Here is a 22,277-nt window from a genome sequence, read left to right as displayed (position 1 = left end):
TCCCCCACCAAAGCCTACCCTATCAGTTCAAGGTCAGCTGTCTTCACTTCATGCTCAGACTGTTTGAGCAGATTAATCAGGGAGAGAAACACACATGTCCTAAAACATATACCTGATGAGGTGGAGACTCACAGGAACCCTGCCTGCAGTGGGTATTTTCTCTGTTTTCTGCATCCTGCACGTAAAACAACAGGTTCCTGAGTGGAGGAGCTAGGGATTAAGAAATTAGAGAAAGAAAGAAGAGACATGGAGGCAGAAATAGATTCATCAAGCTGGGAGCTAGGTGGGCACCACCTCTCTGATGGAGAGGCAGTCACACCCACCACAGACAACACAGCACATTATTGATCTCCAAAGGGGAAGTTTAAGGTCAAAAGGAGTTTCGGGTGTGCCCAGATCCTATTCATCAAGATCTGGGTAAGTTCCTCATTTTTTGGTACAAGATTTAGCATATCAAGATCTGGGCAAGTCAAGGTCCTATTTGTTCCTCATTCTAAGCACCTGGATAAAGATAAGATATCAGTACTAATAACAGGATTCTGCAGCTAATAAGAATTAAAAGAATGTCCATGTGCCTTCTCAGACAGCTCTCTACACCTTCCCTGGAGGCTTTGAGTGGTCCAGTACAAAGTGGCTCCAAGCTATTCTCTGTACCCAAACCAAGAGTCAGCCCATTTCCTGAAACAGCCACAAAGTCAGAGCCAGATTTACCTTGAACTGGAGGGCAAGAATTAGAAAGTGGAAAATCTGGAGAGCATTTCCAACCTGGTAATTGTCGGCACAGAGCTGACCCAGGTGGCTTACATGGACTAATACAAGTGTGCTAATTTGACATTGCAAATTAAGAGAAAATTAACTCCATTATATTAGATGACTGTAAGAGATTCTGGTGTTCTATGATGTGATGGGCATCATGGAGATAATCAATAATAGGGATGACCGAGTTCAGGTAATGGAAAAAGTGCCAGCTATTTCCATCAACAAAACAGATGGCTGTCACGTTTACCTGGGCCAGAATTCCCTAGCTTGTGAGATAGTCAGCGCCAAATCTTGAGATGAATGTCCAAATTCCTACAGACGCAGTGACTTGAATGAGCCCTGCATCTCTGAGCAGCACGAGAGCCTAATGAATGGGAAGAAGCTGGTCACGGCAGTGACAGAATTGCTGAGTAAGGGAAGTGCCACTGGGTCCCTTGCCCTCTCCCCCACAGCTGAGGACGACTCTTTATCAGGGCAGATCTCTTCTAGATTCCCTTGACCTTTCTGCTCTTAGAACTGCTTCTCTGTTTTGAGAAACACAGCTCCCTACCTTCACTGACGCATACCTCAGGCTGAGGGTTGGTGTAGGATAGCAGGTCAGTTCATCATCTACAGCAGTGGTTCTCAACCTGTGGGTCGCGACATGGTAAGACTATAAAAGACAGCGACCCTCAGGTTGAGAACTGCTAGCAGGGCCACCTCCGATCATCGGGAAACACAGATATTTACATTATGATTTATAACAGCAGCAAAATTACAGTTGTGAAGTATCATAGCAACAAAAAATAATTTTATGGTTGGGGGTCACAGAACATGAGGAACTGTATTAAAGGATCGAGGCTTTAGAAAGGTTGAGAACCACTGCTCTACAGGAAGATGCAGCTTTTTCCTTTGAGCTCAACCACATGCCAACCCGTTCCTAAGGAACTGCAGACCAGGACTGGTGTGTTCTAGCTTTCATCCTGTGGGGATTATTCCCCCAATAAAAGCCTTCTGGGAAGAATAAAGTACTCCCAGGAATTAACATCTGAGAAAGTTCATACAAATTAATCTTTTCCAAGAAATATGCATGAAGGTGGCAGAAGCTGGTGTGATTCCAGCTGGTTCTTCTAAACAGACTAATTTTTCACTCTTTACAAGTGAGGCCAGGGTTGCACTGGACCAAAGGCTGATGCTTGGCCATCTAGCATTAGAAGCCAGACTGTTTGCTGTAAGTACTCCTTTAACCCTGCATTCCATCCTGGCTCTGCTTGAACCTGACAGAGTAGATTCCCCTGTACCATCAGCACCCAGGCCACCTAAAGGAATCTTTGACTCTTTCTTTCCCTGGGATCCCTGTCCAGAACCTTCCCACAAAGATGACTGAAAAAGGAAAGCAAATAAAGGAAAACAACCAGCACACTGTTCCAGGGAACCTGCTATTCCTTTGCCATTCTTGGTGCCTGTTAACCATCCTCATTGCCTCCTTTGCCCCGTTTTACTCAACAGCTTTTGGCTTCTGTCTGGGCCCATAAAGAAAGGTCTGAAGCCTCCACTGCAGGCTGGTGTTAGGTCTTATCTAAGAATCGTGCACAGCATCGCTTATGGAAACTTCAGTGTCCCCCTCCAGGACAAACACGTGCCAAAGTGTGCAATTTTCTTTTGGCCAGAAGAGAGCTTCTCCTTTAACTACTATTTCCTGAAGCCTTTGGGAAGAAACATTGATATAATTAAAGGTATACAGAAAATAGAGTCAATTAATACACAAAAAAGAAAAGAAAATATTCATCAAATAAACATTTAAATACTATTTTAACATTTACCAATGCTCCAGGCAGTACTTGGGCAACTGGGATAATTCAGCAGAGATCCCTGTCTTTATGGCATGTAAGTCCAAATGTGGAATGATAGATAATACATAATAATAATATATTTATACAGGATGTTAAAAGGTATTAAGTATCCCTAGAGGTGAGGTAAACTATAACATTAAAGAGGTGACAGACCTCAATGAGTAGTTAAGTTGGCAAAAACTTGAGCAGCTGTTGAAGTGGGTCATGTATATCTAGGTGATAAGAATTGTAGCTAGGGTTAGTCCCTCATTCAAAGCCTCTGGTAGAAGAATGCCTAACATGTCCATGGACTTGCAAGAGAGCCAGGTTTTGTAATGGAGTGTTGAGGATGGAGTTTATGGAAAGATACAGGGTTGAAGTTATAGACAGACAGATTGATTGGTAGATAATCATATCTAGCTACTAATCTTCTCTCTTGAACTAGCCTAGTGTATTTTTTATTTTGATATTTCATGATAAGACTATAAAAGACAGCAGTACTAGACAGATTCATTAACTAATTAGCCTAGTATAACTAAGGAATATTTTTTTCAAATATTTCACGGTGCCACAATCCATACAGTAGACACTACGCCTGTCATGTCTGTCTAAATTCATCTTTGAACTGATGTTCGCCACCATGAGAGAATTCTAAAGCAATACACCTTTTATTGACATGGTTGAGGTTGCTTGTCTTCTGAAACTGGGTCAGTAACTTTCTATTTAAGAATTAGATTAACAAGTACAAGTCGTCAGAAATAATATTACATAAAGTCTTAGTACAAGTGCTGTGTTATTGACTAGTCTCACATCTGAAATGGATCAACACCATCTTCACAAACGACACCCCAGGTATGAACTTTAGAAACACGGGAAACACGCCAGTTTTAAGGTGAACTCCATCATATTGAAGCTCATAAAATATGAGAACCCGAGTCCCTGGAACAGGAGTTTAATTTGCACAGTATACCATGACGAGAACTGCTAGAAAACTGGAGGCATGGAAGTGCTCTCTTGATTAATACTTTAGTTAGCCTAGAGTGACAATAATCACAGACTAACTCTATGAAATGTACATGGGCCCACAAACTTACATTAATTTTCTTTTAATCTTTGTATGCCACAGGAAATATTTCAATTGAATTACATATTTTTCCCAAGAAATCAGGAACTCTGGAATCCAATCCTATTTATTTTCCCCATATTTATTTCCAAATCTTGAATTCAAAAGCAATAATTTAATTCACATTTATTTCTTCAGTAAAAATGATATGGTTTAGGTGAACTTTAATAGAATTCTGGAATTAGGCTTTCTCCTCTAATAGGTTATTCAATCATTAATTTATTAGACACATATTAATCCATTTCATATTAGATAGTCATCTCAATACAAATGAAACAAAATGATAGTTACTATTGGAGGTAGTATGTGTAGCGGCTGCAAAAGAAGCTCTATAATCAGATATCTGGATTCAATACTCAACTCTACCTCCTTCTAGCTGTGTCTCCGTGAGCAAGTTAATTAACCTCTCTTTGCCTCAATTACTGTGACAAAATAGGAATCAATACAACACCTGCAACATTGTGTAATTGTGAGGGATAAAAAAAATAAGCCATGTAAAGGGCTTAGCATAGTGCCTATCATCTAGTAGCAAATCAACGACTAGGCACTATTGTTATATTATGCATATGTGAACATTTAGGTGGAGGGGTGTGGATGGGTGGGAGGAGATCAACCAAAGAACTTGTATGCTATATGCATAACCCATGGACATGGATAATAGGGTGGTAAAGGATTGGAGCAGGGGACAGGGGTGGGCTAGAAGAGGTCAATGGAGAAAAAAGGAGACATATGCAACACTTTCAATACTAAAGATTTAATTAAAAAAAACACAAATAAGAAGCAATGTTCAGAGATAAAATATTCCATGGTATAGTTATGATATTACTTAGGAAATGTGATAAGATTTTTCGTTTTTAAAATACAAGAACTTTTAGAAATTTCACCATGAAAAATGGTGAAAGTAGCCGAAATCGGTTTGGCTCAATGGATAGAGCGTCGGCTTGGGGACTGAAAGGTCCCGGGTTCGATTCCGGTCAAGGGCATGTACCTTGGTTGCGGGCATATCCCCAGTAGGGGGTGTGCAAGAGGCAGCTGATCAATGACTCTCATGGATGTTTCTAACTCTCTATCTCTCTCCCTTCCTCTCTGTACAAAATCAATAAAATATATTAAAAAAGAAAAAGAAAAATGGTGGAAGAATTTAAAAACAATAACATATTTTGGTTTTTGAAAAGGGAGATGAAGAGCATTTCAAAGCTCCCAGTGGATAGATTATAGATATCATGGTATAGAGGTTCCAAGATAATTAGAATAACTAACTTTGAAAACATAGTTTGATAAATTTTGTCATTTGGCTGTTGTCCCGACCAGTGGGAGATCAACGTGGGGGCGAGGAGGCACCTAGAAGAGAATGATAGAGGACAGGAGATGCGAAGAAATGGAGGCAAGATAGGATTCTGATCAAGCCTCGAATTTTATTGTTGAAGCTGCAATATATATAAATATACAGGCTGTAGGGGGAGGTTGCCCCAGGACATTCCAAGGCGGGGCAAACTATGGGAGGGAGGATCAGGGAAGGGACCTTGTAGGGATCTTCCAGAGCAGGATGTGTCCTTAAGTGATAAGTTATCTTTAGCTTCTGGCCAAACCACAGGGCACCATGTAATCTCTGGTGACTGTGAGTTGTCAGAGGAGTTGGAAACTTAACTCCCAAGATGGAGTTGTATTTTCTAAGATGGAGTTGCTTGTATCAACTCTGAGGGCTCCTAACAGGCTGTTTTTTGTTTGTTTATTTTGTCTTTGATAGATTTTAGCCTAGATACTGATGAACTCTAAAAGTTTTCAACAGGTTCACTACAAAGCTCTCTGTGACATTATTTCAACATAGTATAAGAAAATATAATATTTTCCAATATAATCGATAAAGTACCAATATAATGGTACAAAAAAAAAGATAAAGTACCCTCAAAATGTTTAAAATATGTTTAACTTTAAAGGAAAACTAGAAAATATATGTAATAGTGAATTCTTACATTTTTAAAGTAGGTTTAGCAGCTTTTGAGTTTCTGAATTTCTAAGTCTATATTTTAAACCTATGTCTGGTCAAAAATCTCATACTGACTCAAAAAAAGCCTAATACAGCTGAGGATAGAAATACATATATACAGCTAAACATTTTTTTATCAGAAAAATGTAATTGAAACTTGACACTGAATTTAAAGTCTATGCAGCAAGATGGTAGATGTAAAAGAAGATATCCCCTTTAAGAAAACCAGAATTTTGGAAATGAGTTAAGGTTGAAAATGGGTGTATCAAACTGTGTTTAAACTTGTTGGAATTTTTTAACTTCTTGAGTAGTTTCATCAGTCTCACTGAGAAGCCATCTGAGATAGAAAAAGACAGTAAGAGGAGCAGTCTGTCTATTTTAAAATTAAAACATACCACATATATTAAATTTTAAATATTTATCTCTATATCCTCCCACTCTACATCATTTTCCTGATAGATAAACCAAAGTCCAGTGTTGAGCATTGCTCTCAGCATTTCTCCTCCAAACAATGTCCCTGTTTAAGACAAAATGTAGTAGTAAGAAGCTGAAGTGTTTTACACTCTTGTCATTCATCTGTGCCCTATACTGGAGCTACACAATGACCTTACAATAGCAAGAATAAGGTGGCATGTCTTAATTTGCCTAAAGAAGTAGGTTCAAAAACAGAGCAGAACATTTAAGAGATAATTCCATCTCAGTTTCGTGTGGGAAGAACTACTTGATTTTAATATGTAATGAGATTACCAAAAGCATTGAATTAATCCAGGTAAGACATTTAGAATGTACTTAACACATAGAGTACACCCCCCAAATACTAGTTATTTTTATAACTGTTGTAATAATTAGTCTTTCTTTGGAATAATATCACAAAAGCGCAACATCTTAAACTGCTAATAAAATTTGGTGCATGTTTGGATTAATTTTGAATTAGGCACTGACCTGTGTTTTATATAGATTCTCTCAATGGATTATCTCAATTCTAAAGGTAAGAAACCTGTGGCATAAAATGGTTAAGGGATATGCCAAAAGTATGTAGCTTGTAAGACAATGGTTTATAAGAGAACAACTAAAACAATTTGGTAAGGAAAGATAGTCTTGGATTGCAATCCCAGTGATCAGAGTTTGTGCCCGGAATCTATCATTTTTAAGTTAAATTCCTGCTGTAAGTCCCATATCTGTCAGTGTAAGAGGTTAAACTACAAATTATTTAAGTTCCTTCTAGTTCTTTCTTATGCATCCATAGCTAAGACTGAATGTAAAACATCTCACAGTGAAATTTTGGTTTTATCCAGTTAAATCTTGACTACCTTCTACAGTTAAGAAAAATTATCACAATGAAATCTTCACAGAACTGGAAATAAAATATCTATCCATCTATTCATTCTGTAGTTTTCCATATTGGACAAGTAAATCAACCAAATCTAGGGGCATTGGATACTGTGTTTCTGATTTTTGGTATACAAGGAAGTGGGGGAAATCTTTATGGTGTGATAGATAGCAATTTGGCATGATGAGATTGTAGTCATGACAAAAGAGAATATATTGGCTCTGGCCAGTTTGGCTCGCTGGATAGAGTGTCGGCCAGGGGACTGACAGGTTCCCAGGTTCGATTCCAATCAAGGGCATGTACCTTGGTTGCGGGCTCATCCCCAGTGAGGAGTGTGTAGGAGGCAGCTGATCAATGCTTCTCTCTCTCATTAATGTTTCTGGCTTTCTATTCCTCTTCCTTCCTCTCTGTAAAATATATTAAAAAAAAAAAAAGAGAGAGAGAGAATACTTTGTATCTATACATAGTTTGCACAGATATGATCTCATACTCTGGCCTAGTTACTAGTGGTGTTCACATAGATGCCTGCATGCTATACGCAAGAGAGTCATGGCAGAACATTCAATTTCTTTTTCCCCAGTTGATAGCTTTCCCCCCTTATGCCTTACTAAACTATTTTAATTTAGCACGCTATAGAACATTTGCTTTGGTGTAATTTTTTTTCCCCCACCTACAATTTATAGCAATTTTGTTTGGTCCTATGTGCTTAATTTCAATCCACACAAACTATTTATATTCTCTAGTGAGAAAATATATATAGCAAGGGAAATAGATTTTCCTCAACCATATCCTCCAGAGTATTTTTAAACATGGTTTTCTCAAGACTTGCTAGATGAATATTATACTCTTACATATTCAAGAACAATAAAGTGGAATTTTTATATCAGGTAAAGTTTTGTAAACCTTATATTAATTGTATTAGTCTACCAGTATGCATACATATTTATATATCCCCTAGAGGCCCGGTGCAATGCACAAAATTTGTACACTTGGGGTGGGGGGCAATAGCCTGGCCTGCGCCCTCCCACAGTCTAGGAGCCCTCGGGGATATCCAGCTGATGGCTTAGGCCTCCTCCCCATGGCAGTCTGATATCCTTAGTGCTGCCATGGAGGCAGGAGAGGCTCCTGCCACCACTGCTGCACTAGCCAGCCATGAGCCCGGCTTCTGGCTAAGTAGCACACACACACACACACACACACACACACACACACACACACACCCCGCTGTAGGAGCACACTGATCAGCAGGAGGAAGCTCCTGCCTGAGTGTCTGCACCCTGGTGGTCAGCAAGCATCACAGTGACCAGTCATTCTCCTATTTGGTTGATTTGCATATTTGGTTTTTATTATATAGGATAAGTAATTTTGCTGTTCTTATTGAAATCAAGTCTTTCTGAGAATCAAATTGTCTCACTGAATAATTATACAATTATTTTCTTAAGAATTATTGCAATATTTATTTTAGTGGACATTATACAAAATATTAAAACACTAATTTTTTTTTCTTCATTTCAAAAATGTGAAAAATATGTGGCATATATATATATATATATATATAAATTAACACAAAGAAAGCACTGGATTTTGAGATTAATATTTCTTTCAAAAATACTCCTTGTCTTAACTGGCATTGCTTAGTTAATTGGGCTGATGTGATGGTCTAATTTTTCAAAGCAAGTTAACTAAGTTACTATATGTAAGAGCCAGCAAAATTCATGAGAGCTGTTGTTTTCCTAGTAGATGCTCTAAGTCATAGATTGTACCTCCCCCAGTAGCTTTCCCCACTCAAGCCATCTGACCTTTCAACTAGAAAGCTTATGTCTTACTCTAGTGCTCAGAGTAATTTCTGCCATCTGTTAGAGCTTCACATCTTCCAGGTCATACCTCAATATTTTTTAGTGAATGCCATTACAGCGTAGGTCCGTGGTCAGCAAACTGCAGCTTGGGAGAGCCAGTGGCTCTTTGGCTTCTTGAGCGTGGCTCTTCCAGAAAATACCATGGCCTTAATGAGTCTTAGTTGAAGAAGTGGCATTAGAAGTTTAAGTTTAAAAAATTTGGCTCTCAAAAGAAATTTCAATTGTTGAATTGTTGATTTTTGGCTGTGTTGACTAATGAGTTTGAGGACAATTGTCCTAGATCATTTGACTTCTCTGTTGAGATAAATTCTTGCCTGAGCGCCTGTTAACATATGGAGAATCCCCTTTGGTCATTATTTGTGCATATGGCTCCCAAATTCCTGTCCTCAGATTCTCTGACTTAGCTTTTCAACTTAAAGATTGGTTTTTCAATAATTTAGTGTCCAAATTATGACCAAGCTCTTTATATAATTCATACAATATATCATATCTACCCTGGCAAGCTTACCTTTCAACCTGTCTTCATCCAAGTGGGTATGCTTTTTTTTATTCTCAAAGTCCTGACACGCAGCTCTTCTTGATTACTATTTCCTCTAAGAAACATCATGACTCATTCATAAGTTTCATGTTATCGTTATCATTAATTTGTGTCCATAAGTATAAAACACATGAAACATCTCCATTACTATGAATTTAAAGAACTCTGGCTAAGGATGAGTGAATGAGCTTGGTGTCCAGGCTTTTAAAATATTGTTTAAATTTTGCTTTTGTTTTTACTAATTCTGGTACTCAGCTGACATAATTTAAATTTTATAAGCTTTAATTTTCTCCGTTTGAAAAAAGTACATGTAAAGTACTTACTTTGAATTCTGCTTCTGTTCAGGAATGAGTACTATCTATAAGACTTGGCATCTGCTGTAATGATTAGAAAACTGAACAAAACATCTAAAACAATTATCACACATTAAAAAGCACAGAAGAAATACATAACACTTGAGAAAAGAGAAAGAGAGCCTTACAGTACTTGGGTTTCTACCTGGAGACAGTCTTTGGGTCATGATGCACAGAGGAACAGTCCAAATGGAACATCAGAGTCTTTAAATTTGAGGTTGAGAAGACAAAGTTCTGAGTTTAGAGAGATAAAGGCAGCTAGAATTTGTGAGTGAAATCACAGAAATACATAGCAGGAAATACACAGAGAGGCAGCTCTGGAAATCTGTATAGATATTTCCCTAAGAGTTTTGTTTGAATAGCAATTTTGAGAGAGAGAGAGAGAAAGAGAGAGAGAGACTCTTTCTTGTATCCTAAGCACTGTTTACAATAGGCTTGCTGAGGAAAAATGAACTCTTCTTCCATTTAAATGAAACATCATGTTCACTGGGGAATCTTATCATAGAAACTGTTATGATAACAGAAGACAGAGAAAGGTCCTTTGTAATAATATCCTGAATGTTTCCTAGGTGATGACCAGGGATGCTGCTGCTTTTATCTTCCTTACTTGTGTGCCAAATGTGCCAGACCCAGTGCACAGAGTTTACTATCATAGCATGTCCTGCATGCACTGCTTCAGTTTGAACAGCAGCTTTTATTTTATTTTATTTTTTATTTTTTTAATATATTTTACTGATTTTGTACAGAGAGGAAGGGAGAGAGATAGAGAGTTAGAAATATCGATGAGAGAGAGTCATCGATTAGCTGCCTCTTGCACACCCCCTACTGGGGATATGCCCGCAACCAAAGTACATGCCCTTGACCGAAATCGAACCCGGGACCCTTCAGTCCCCAAGCCTACGCTCTATCCATTGAGCCAAACCGGTCTCAGCTGAACAGCAGCTTTTAGATTGTCATTTCTGCAAGGCACAAGCAATCATTACTAAAACAAATGCTTACTAGTATATTGTGCTTTTACTAATGGTCTTAAGATTAAGCAGGAAATACATCGGTACCACCTTTGAAGATTTAATGCAGATACAGATATTGGCATGTGTGTGATACTCATCTATACTCAGATCTTCTTTGTTAAATGAATTATTTCTTTTATTTCAAAAGTTTTGCACTAGTAATAATTATTATATAGCCTATTTGCCAACAATAATATATTATGTTTTATTTTGTTTTTGCTTTTTTTCAGGGTTTGAACCTGAAAAGACTGGAGACAGTACCAGGAGGGAGAGAGGTAAGAAAGTCAAAGAGAGAGGGAGAGGGAGGAAGAGAAAATGGTTCCAATGTTGAGATGATGTGGTTGGTGAAGGTGACATGAGGATGATGATGATGACGATGACGATGATGGAAATGGGGATGTGGTGAGAATTTTGTGTACATATATTTCATTTATTCTGGCCAAACAATTTACACATACTTATGTAACTGTGTTATTTGTGTTTGTTTCTCTGCAACTGAAAAAAAACAAAACAAAACACTTTTTCTCTGGTTAGGCAGGCTCTTTCTGTTAAAATGGACTCTCACAGCAGTCAAGCCCGCTGGCGTGGTCAGAAGAAAACATTACATGTGATATTTAAAATAATTTTCTGAGAAATTAGCAAAATCATATCAATGGAAACATTTTATGACATATGGGATTCTTTACTCTCCTACCCAAGGCCATTGGTATATGGTACTAGAATGTTGTATGTTATGGATAGTGTAAAGTTGCTTTGATAAGACTTTAATTATTGTCTATCCCAGATGCTTTGAACAGAAGGGTAACTTTTAATAATACTAAACATAAGACCATATTGTAATCATGATAAATGTATATTATTATTTTTTAATTCTAATATGCAGACAATCATGATAAAATTCTTTCCTTGCTAAGTGCATGCATTTACTTTACTCTGAGATTTTGGTTGTTCAAAGTGGGGTGGTGGTGGAATATTTAATTCAGGAAATTAATATTTTCTTATTGTGCAAAAGGTAATTTTATTTTTTGGTGATATTTTTATAACTGGTTATTATTGTTTTTTTTGTGGGAAAGCAAATGTGAAAATTCTTTATCTTTCAAAATGAGAAAATATGTGTTACCTCCCTCTGTCCATGACTCTCTTTTTGTAAAAAAAAAGTTTTCTTCTGAATGAAATATGTAGTGTTTTCCTCTTCTTTCCTTGCAGTTGTGTGCATTTTAATATTTGGCATTTTAGTTCCTAGTAAACTTGTCGTTTTGGGTCTCTTCCCCTTTGTTTGCTATTTTCCATCCAGATGAATCTGTTCCTTTTGAGGAACATATAGTAGATGGCTCACGTTGGCAGAAGAGCTAAGGAAGATAAATCTTCAGATGCTTTTCAGGTTGTAGGAGAGCAAGGTACTAAGAATGCGGTCATCAGTGCAGCAGGATGGGGGCGGGAGAATGTACTCTGTAAGGAAGACCTCAGAGCCACTTACAGTTTTGTGAGGGTGACTGCTTGTGCTCAGACATGACCGAAATGGATCCACTTAGAGAAAGAACTTAATTCATCACCTCCTTAGTGAAAGTTCACAGCCCAGCAGTCCTGCCACCATTTATCTCTGCTGATTCAATGCCTTTCAGGACACACATTTAGAGATAGCCAGCTTCTGGCTGCTGCATCCTGGTCCAGCAGCAACTGTGTGTCCCAAGAAGGAAAACATACATCCATGTATCTATGTGATAACGGAAATATTATTTATTTGTTTTATGATAACTTTTTTTCAATGTTTCATGTTATTTTTAAAAACCTAATGACTCACTGGTTTTATTTGAAAAGAGTTACATTTTATTGCTTATTTTTTTCATTTCCTTTTATTTTATTTTGATTGTGCTTATGGGTAAGGGACATGCTGATAATGTATTTTAATTTTTTTTAAATATTTTTTTCTGGAAACTATTTTATGGTTTGTATGAAGGTCACATTTTTAATAAACCTACAACTTAATGTTTTCATCTACATTGAAAGGAGAACCTTGATTTGGGCCTTCTCTCTGAGGTTAGAGGAATAATTGTGAAGAAGGTAAGATCATCAAATCACTGATAGCCCAGAAATGTCTTTTCTACTTGAGACCCTAAATTCAGGGATAAACAGTAAATGTCAACTATTGGAATTCATAAAAGATACTTTGCCTCCTCTCTGGACAACATTGGGTTACCTCGACATATTTCTTTTCTACCTGACACTCACCTTAATTTTTTCTCTCACAATTATTAAGCCTAATCTGGTCTATGGTAGGATATTTAGGGATGTATCAGACAATAGGGTGAAATATGTTGTGAAAACTGTTCTGCCAAATCTTAGAGGTATGTGATCTGGAAACAAATAGCCCAATTACTATCTGAAGAGCCTCCTGATCTCTCTTACTTACAAGATGTGACAAGTATCTTGATGATTGCTGTTTGCTGTGTTGCATTACATGTGTGCATTATAAATATGAATAATATATCTATGAATATGTTAAATTGAAATGTGCAGATTTAGAAATTCTCACATAAAACATTCTCTTAGAATTTCTCATTCTACTGCTGCTGTGATTGATTGATGACGATTTAATGACAATCATTACATCTTAAGATGAATTAATTTGTCTTAGTGCAATTGACAGATATTCCCAACAGGTGTTGATGAATGTAAAACTAAAGGCCTATTGCCAAATATTTACAAGAAGGTTTAAGAAGTGTTATTTAAAGTGTTTTATTTACTTATTTGAGAGAATGACAACAGTTTGAACATGCATGGAAAATGGAAGCAGGCCATTATATGCTATTTACCTAGGTCTTAAATACTACTCAAAAGCTAATTGCTGGGTAGGAAGGCCAGATGTGAACACTAAGTGCTGTATAAAAGTATAAATTAAGATGTGATTAAAATATGTTACTTTTCTGAAGGGTAGCATCTACATTGCTTTTATTATTGTAAAATATTTAAAGACAGATATTGTATTTTTAAAAAGCTACATTCATATTTTTGTATAAATTTTATATGTATAAATTGATGGGGTCTATCATAGTGGTTAATAGTAAGGTTGTTTAAAATGGGAAATTAGTGGAATGCTGTGCAAAATATGATTAACTGATATTACTATCTGGTTATAAGCAAACTTTCTCCCTATAGTGGGATCTTGGAGCACATAGAAAAAATTCTGTGAGAACCCATTGAGTCTGAAACATAGATAAATTATTATTTTGTTCTCAAGGAATTTCTGTTTTTCCACATAGTGTTTTTATAATTAATTTTGATTAAAACCAAAATTACTATCAGTTTTATGAAAATATTTTATAGTTTATTTAAAATAAAATTACATTTTCCAAAGCACATTTTTTGGTAATTTAATAAGGTTCATCTGTGTGTATATGGGTACATTGAAATGTGCACCCATTCTACCCAACTAAAATGTGGCATTTTAGTTCCTAGTGACTTGTCATTTTGGGCCTCTTCCCCTTTATTTGCTATTTTCCATACAGATGAATCTGTTCCTTTTGAGGAACATATAGTAGTTGGTTCATGTTGGCAGAAGAGCTAAGAAAGATAAATCTTTAGATGCTTTTCAGGTTGAAGGAGAGCAAGGTAATAAGAATGTCTTCATTGGATCTCAGACATAGATAAATTATTATTTTGTTCTCAAGGAATTTCTATTTTTCCACATTTATAATTAATTTTTATTAAAACCAAAATTACTATCAGTTTTATGAAAAGATTTTATAGTTTATTTTTTATTTTAAATTTTACATTTAAATAATATTACAATGATATAAATAAATAATATAATATTATTTTAAATAATGTTACATGCATGTGTGCGTGTGTGTGTGTGTGTGTGTACACACTGATTTTGAATGGTAAATTATCTTTACTCTTACCCTGCCTCAATAATACTCAACCACCCATATTCTAGGTATTTTATATCAGTCTAAGTACAAAAGATGTGTGACTTTACATCATGGATGAGGAAGACTAATTTTTATTGTTGGGTATATAAATCAATGTTAAAATTTAATTTCAGAAATTGTACTGATTGTGGTAAGCTAATGTGAGAGACAATGGTTAATGGAACTTTTGGATTATGGCAGTGTCATTGGAAATTACATAGATGCCAGAATGATAAATGCAGTGGAAATATTTTAAGTGTGTAATGATCAATTACACACTTACTTTTATATAATTATAAAGTTTGGATCTTTCACAGTTATGAGCAAAATAAATAGAAATCATGTTGCCATTCTTCATGTGGAATTCTGAAGGCAGGATTAATACTGGTACATTTGAACATTTTAAATAAATAGTTTAACACTGTTATAGAACACTATGGATGTGCTTCTCAAACATCTAAAAGAAAATGAACACTTTAGATAATTTCTAGAAGCATTTTTTTTAGAAAGTTGATCAATAAATACTGTAGATACCTTCATCCACTTAATAGAAAAATTCCTTGTGGTTTGGGAAATTTTATTTTGTTTTGTTTTTTAATATGCCAATAATATAAAAAAATCCCACTTTTAATTAGGAGATTGCAAGTACAAAGATAAATTTCTAATAGACAGTTTAAAAAGTGGGCATTTCAAATTATAAAATAGTTGATTTATGAATGTGTCATTCTCAAGAAAATCATGAGAATATCTTGCAATCTGTCTGTTTTATAGTCCAGAATGCTTCACTAACTCTCTCTGTTGCATTGCAGTGTCCCCAATTCTCCATTTTTTTTTTTTTTGCCAAATACAATAAATAAATAAATAAATAAATAAATAAATAAATTATAAATAATATGGACTTCTAATGCTCAAAGAAACATATTGAGGTATTTGACAAAAGTAAACTGAAAGCGAATGTTTACTTCAAAGCTATTTTACCAACCCTACTTTATAATTAAATCCATTAATCATGTAAATACTAATTCAAGATTTTTATTTATGTAAAGTAACACTTGAGCATATAATATCCCTAAAGAGAATACTTATTTTATTCTAATAAATAGTGGATTTTATATCTTTTATTCTGAAAAATAATGAATTTTATGTTTTTGTTACTAGTTAAAATATTTAATTATTTATTCTTTGACAAATTATTTATCTATACTTTTTAAGTTGAAAAGTCATTTTTTAATTTGATCTTTAAAAGAGAAAATGCAAAGAATGTTAAATTAAATTTTTTATTTCAAAATAATTTGTCTTCCTGGAATATTTCCATAAGCATTTCTAGTGGAACAAAAATTGCCATTGATTTATCTATTTATAACTTAATTAGAATTATTAAACATATTATTTTAGGTCCAGATTATTGTTTAAGCTCAGAAACTCTTTATTACTTTTAGGTCCAACAAACCACCGGAAAGAATTACTTTTGAAAAAACAAACAAACAACTTTGTGAGTTCTAAGAATAGAGTGAAAATTGAAGGAAGTGTCTTTTTTTTTTGAAAATAGGAGTTAGCAAGGAGTGTTGGAGTGCCACTATTCTCTTAAAATTTAACATTTTACATAATTTTGAAATGATAGAAAATAACTATATTTCTTTTATAGCTTTAGGTATCAAATATAAAATTTTCACCAAGAAACATGATTTTTATTTGTCTTTAATAATTTTTCTGCAAACTTATTTTTATTTGCATGTTTTACTTATTGTTCAATACTCAGAATAGACTGAATGCTTCTACTTCTGTTCAAATTTAGCTATCCCATTTTTGTTTGCTGTGAAGTTTTGAAGGATAAAGATACTTTATAACCCAGTGCTAACACAGTTTTTTTTTTTTTTTTGAAATATGTATTGGCTAACATTATATTCTTTTTTGAAATTCTCCTATTTGCATTAGAATAATTCAACGCTTCAGTGTCTACATTTTTCCACTAAGACACATTTGATTTACAGTTTGATTTTGAGATCAAGAGACCTTTTAAGGACTCAGTAAAAAAAACAAAGTATTTATATTTCTTCTTTCTCAGGATTGACAGGCAATAAAGAAAGCAAAAGACTGTTGTGCTTATGAATCAGTATTTGAAAAAATTACACATTACATGATCATAATAATCATTCCTGTTTCATAAGATTGTTGAGAGGATAAAATTAATAAAACTCTTTGAGCAGTGCCTGCCACATAATAAAAATACCCAGTAAATGGCAGTAATTACTGTTCTGCTTTTCATATCATCTGCTCTTCTTTTTTGTCTTTTCTTCTCTTAGAGACAGTTTGAGTCTCATGTGTTGTTGGGAGATGTTACTATCTACACAGACTAGGTATCTGAGACCTAGCCTGATTCTAAATCGGTTCTGAGGTGACAAATTTCAAATAGGACAATAAAATAGGTTTTGATGGAATCTAACATATGTCCATAATTTTTTACTATTGACCTCACAAAAGACCACAAAAAAAGAAAACGTATTGATCATGCAAAACTAAGTTTGTTAGACCTACTGGAATACAAACACAAACAAATGAAAAACAACAAACAAATACTGCATTGACAAATTTTTAGTAGGTCTTTAAATTGAAAAATTAAGGGAAATTATTTGAAGGATGCTAAGGTCCACGCAGGCTGACTTAAAGTCTTGTAAACTAGGTAATAGGTAGAGATTAAGCAGAGTTTATAACTCTATAGTTTTGCATTGATATGCACAGCTAGTAAAATAAATAAAGATTCTGAATTATGAGTTATGAAACACAACATATTTTCCTGGTTTATGATTTTTTCTAAAAAAATTATATTAAACAAGATGTTTAATTTTAAAGTGGATTTTACAAAGAGATAAGGACAAAAAAAGGATTAAAGTAGAAGGATTTTGACTTTCTAATAGACATAAATTTAGACATTGGTTTTCATAAGAAACATATTTTATTTTTAGAATCAGTTAACCTTCAAAGGTGTTTTCTTTTGAAAAGGGAAAAATTATGATTTTTGTTCCATGGTCTTATATTTTTACATGAAAGCTTACAGGATTTGGTTTTATTTATTTATTTATTTTGCATTGCTGTTTTATTTGTATATGCTACTGATTATGCAATTATTTCTTGTCCTTTACCTATGACAATGAATATTTAAAAAATACTACTTCAGTTGGTTGAATTGATTCAGCTGCTTTCATCAGAGAAATATTTATTCATATATCAGTATGAAGACCACTAATGACTCCTTTGTTAATTACGAATAGAAGCAAATTTCCACATTAAAAAAATATAGAGTACGAACAAAAATAAACATTTTATTATGTTGATATTTACTCATAATTTAGTAAGATTCTTTCTTTTTTGTTTGGATTTATATTTTCATATGGTATAAAAATCACCATGTAAATGCTTAAGTATTGGCTTTTCTTTTTTTTTTAAATTTTTATTTATATTTTATTGATTTTGTACAGAAAGGAAGGGAGAGAGATAGAGAGTCAGAAAGTCATCGATCAGCTGCCTCTTGCACACCCCCTACTGGGGATCTGCCCGCAACCAAGGTACATGCCCTTGACTGGAATCGAACCCGGGACCCTTCAGTCCCCAAGCCGTTGCTCTATCCACTGAGCCAAACCGGTCCCGGCTTAAGTATTGGCTTTTCTGACTATCATTAAAATCCTGCAAACCTGTAGGTAGCAGCAGCAATGCAATATTTCTCTTTTATGGCCTCCTTCTCTGTGTTGGAAATATTGATAGATCCTCAAATCTCTTTTCATCCTTTGGTCATCCCTCTATTGAGGACAATTATTTGACAGTTTGTCTTTTTTTTTTTTTTTTTTTCTTTGCATACTGTCCTCAAACTTACTTTGAGACTGTTCTCTGGACATCAGTTCTCAATCAACCCAATGGAATAGGAGCAACCCAGACTAATTTCATTGCTGTCATTCGGTTACATCAAGGACCTACGCAGTCCCTTATCAGTGATCACCACATTGCTACCTACAATGTAATCTAAAACCTTCAAACAAATTTCATATTAATAGAAAAATTATGTATTTATGATCCTTTAGCTCCTGAGAATCATTGTGCTGTCAAAATATTAGGTAAACACATCTTAACCGGTTTGGTTCAGTGGATAGAGTCACCCTGTGGACTGAAGGGTCCTGGGTTCAATTACTGTCAAGGGCATATGCCTGGGTTGCAGGCTCGAAACCCAGTAGTAGGGTTTGCAGGAGACAGTTGGTCAATGATTCTCTCTCATCATTGATGTTTCTATCTCTCTTTCACTCTCCCTTCCTCTCTGAAATAAAAAAATTATGAAAATAATTGTAATTGATTATAAATGTAAAAGTAAGAGAATTTCAGATTCAAACAAATAATATAATAGTTATACTCAAAATAATAGCTTTATGTAAAATTCCTGTTACACTCTATATGCATTTGTTTGCTATACTAGTATATGCCATAATAAAATATCATTGACTGGGGTGCTTTAACCATAGAAATTTATTTTCTCCCTCTCCCTGAGGTAGAAATTCACAATCGAGGTATCAGCAAATTTGGTTTCTTCTGATGCTTCTCTCCGTGACTTGCAAACAGGCACCTTCTTGCTGTGAACTCACATGGTTTCTCCTTTGGTTACTCCTATCCTAGTGTCTGTCTGTCAGATTTCCTTTTATAATGAGACCAGCAAGATTGATTTGGGCCCACCCCAATGTCCTCATTTTACCTTAATCATCTCTTTAAAGGTCCTATCTCCAAATACAGCCAATTGTTAAATACTGGGGGTTAGGATTTCAACATATGCATTTTAGAGAGACACAATTCAGCCCATCACAAACACACACACACACACACACACATATATATATATATATATCCATAACAACCAAACAACCAGTTACTGGGCGGTGCATTGATGTATCTCGCTGGTGTGGTGGTGGGTCTGAGGTCTGGGTTCCCACCTTATGTGGAGGGTCTGGGGTCTCGCATAATTTTGGCTCACGTGGTGCAGCCCACAGGCTCTGATTGCAGCAAGGCTGGCGGCCGGCGGGTGAACAGGGCAGCAGACAGGTAGGCGCAGTGATGCAGGTGCAGTGTGGCACACGTAGAAGTGCGGGGCTATGAGCATGGTGAGACACATGGGTGGGTGAGGCCATGCGATTTTGTGCACTGGGATTTTAGTTAGAAATAATATAATCTCACCATCCATTTTCCTCAAAAAGAAGCTTTCTCTTTGCTCTTAAATATTTACTCAGTTGCATCTTGTTCTCTTGAATAACCTTGAAATTTGTTTACCTTTACATTCCAATAATCAATAGTAAATAAAATACTAAAATAACCCGTAAATTTTCGTTATCTTCAATTTTAATATCTCAAACGCTCTGAAAACAGATTTCTTTTTCTCCTTAAAGGGAGGTACAGGCTCATTTGGTAGCCATACCTGAGTTGAACTAATATAAACCTAATTATAGTCATTCTTTTCCCTACTTAGCATGAATATTTATAAGATCTGCTATGGAAAAATCACTGTGTTTGTACAGTCTGCTGTTCCATTTTCTGGGTATATTCAAAAGATATATACTAGAAGTCCAGTGGGGTCCCTCAGCCTCGTTTGCAGGATCAGGCCAAAACCAACTCACTGACATCCCCTAAGCGGCCCTGGCTTTGTAAGAGGGTGCAGGCCAGGCTGAGGGATCCCTCCGGTGCACAATAGGGGCCAGGGAGGGACATGGGAGCTTGGCCAGCTGACGAGGGACCTTGGGAGGACCCAGGACATGCCTGGCCTGTCTCACTCAGTCCCAATTAGCGGGACCTCAGCAGCAAGCTAACCTACCGGTTGGAGCGTCTGCCCCCTGGTGGTCAGTGCACATCATAGTGAGCAGTTGAGTGGCTTTAAAGGAAAAAAAAAAAAAAAAAAAAAGGTCCTGTTTCTTTACCATAAAAAATTTGAATTAACACTTGGTGACTGCTTATTATTGTAAGCACTGTATTCATATTTACTTATTTAATTCTCACAACAAACTTTTGACTGGTACTATGTGTTTACCATCCAAGCCAAGTCTCCTTTCCTCACCATTTATCCTCTCTTTAACCTCTTCTCTCTCTCCCCAGTACTTTTTTCTCTCTGGGAATCACAATACTGTTGTTGATCTATTAGTTGTTTTTTGCTTAATCCCTTCATCTTTCTCACCAGCCTCCCAACTCCCTCCACTCTGACAGGCTGTCACTCTGTTCTCTGTTTCTACAACTTAGTCCTCTTAATTAGGTCCTAGTCACTATTGCATAATTAACTTCTCAACCATCCCTCTCCTCTAATCTATTACATCTGTGGGGTGGGGGGAGGCCTTATCTTTCTCTGATTGAAAACAACATACTATAAAAGGGAAACAATGTCATCAATACAGAAAATTAAAATAGTTCTCTATGCAGGTATCATTGATTAGATGTCTATCTGATCCACTGTAATTCTTAAACCAAATCAGTGTCAATATGTGAGTCCTTACATTAGGATGGCATTTATTTTTATTTTTTTTGTAAACTAATAGAAATAGAATCAGACAATATTCTGCATAGGAAAATTCACAATACACTTATTGTTTTCCCATTTCTACATAGCATCAGGGGTAGACAATCACAAACAGGGCCCAGAGGAATATCCTCTAAAAACAGTTCAGATAAAATATCAGGCCTCTTTGAATTTGTATTCTAATTTGTAAGTACTTTAAAAATGCTAGATTAAAAATGAGTAAATTAATGATATTTAGCAATTTTAACTCATCTGCCTAGTTAAAACTGAAACCAAATCTTGAGTGTTGTTAGATAAAAATTAATTAAACTATAGATTTACTTAATATTCTAGACATCTAGAATTTTAGAAGTTAAACACATTTGTTAAAATATGTGAAATCAATTTGAAAATGTTGTGCATAGTATATATAACCTGTTGGTCACCTTTTACAAAAAATGGAGAAATAGTTCGTCTTTTTATTGCTTCCAGTTGTAGCCTATAAACATGTTGATTTCTCCTCTAACAAGTTACATTTAATAATGCATTAGTCTAGTTTACTTCTGGAAGTAAAGGTCACAAAGAATATTGGAAATAAGTAGTACCAAGTACAAAAATGTCAAAAGTAGACAGAGGTCAACAGCATCAGGTAAAATAAATAATCTTCTAGTTTTGTCTTGAAAAATGTATTACTAATCTTAGTGAATGACTTTTGATGCAATAAAAGTGGTGATAGCCATGTTGAAAATAGTTCAAGAGCTGGCAACAAGGAAATGAATGTGAGAAGCATATTTAAAGAAGCTGGTAAGTGGAAGGAATTTAAAAGGAAGCTGGAGAAACATAGTAACTTCAGTATTCATTCATATATAATTCATGCGATGTGAGGTCAGAGAAAACTGGAAATTATGTAGGTATTAAGAGAGCCAATGGGTTCAATAGGACCATAACATTAGTTGTAAGAACTTTATATATGTGTTGCAAAGACTTCTGTGGCATAACAATTCATTACGTTTTTCCTAAATGAGAAATGACTTTAAATTAAGAAGTAGTGTAAGCTTGTTAGATGGCATGTATTTTGAAGCTCTTAA

At 35.3% G+C, this 22,277-nt stretch overlaps 1 protein-coding gene across 1 annotated transcript in view; it reads left to right on the top strand.

Annotated features, from left to right (window-relative positions):
- The window catches only part of CCSER1 (coiled-coil serine rich protein 1), a 1,094,278-nt gene that overhangs the window by 723,622 nt on the left and 348,379 nt on the right, over positions 1-22,277 (top strand). Inside the window, exon 10 of the mRNA XM_036411399.2 lies at positions 10,998-11,042. Coding sequence (XP_036267292.1) covers positions 10,998-11,042 — 45 coding nt within the window. The remainder of the gene's footprint in view (positions 1-10,997; positions 11,043-22,277) is intronic.

The sequence above is a fragment of the Pipistrellus kuhlii genome, unplaced genomic scaffold, assembly GCF_014108245.1.
Source record: "Pipistrellus kuhlii isolate mPipKuh1 unplaced genomic scaffold, mPipKuh1.p scaffold_m20_p_1, whole genome shotgun sequence".
In the NCBI taxonomy this organism is placed as follows: domain Eukaryota; kingdom Metazoa; phylum Chordata; class Mammalia; order Chiroptera; family Vespertilionidae; genus Pipistrellus; species Pipistrellus kuhlii.
This window is presented reverse-complemented; position numbering and strand designations above follow the sequence as displayed.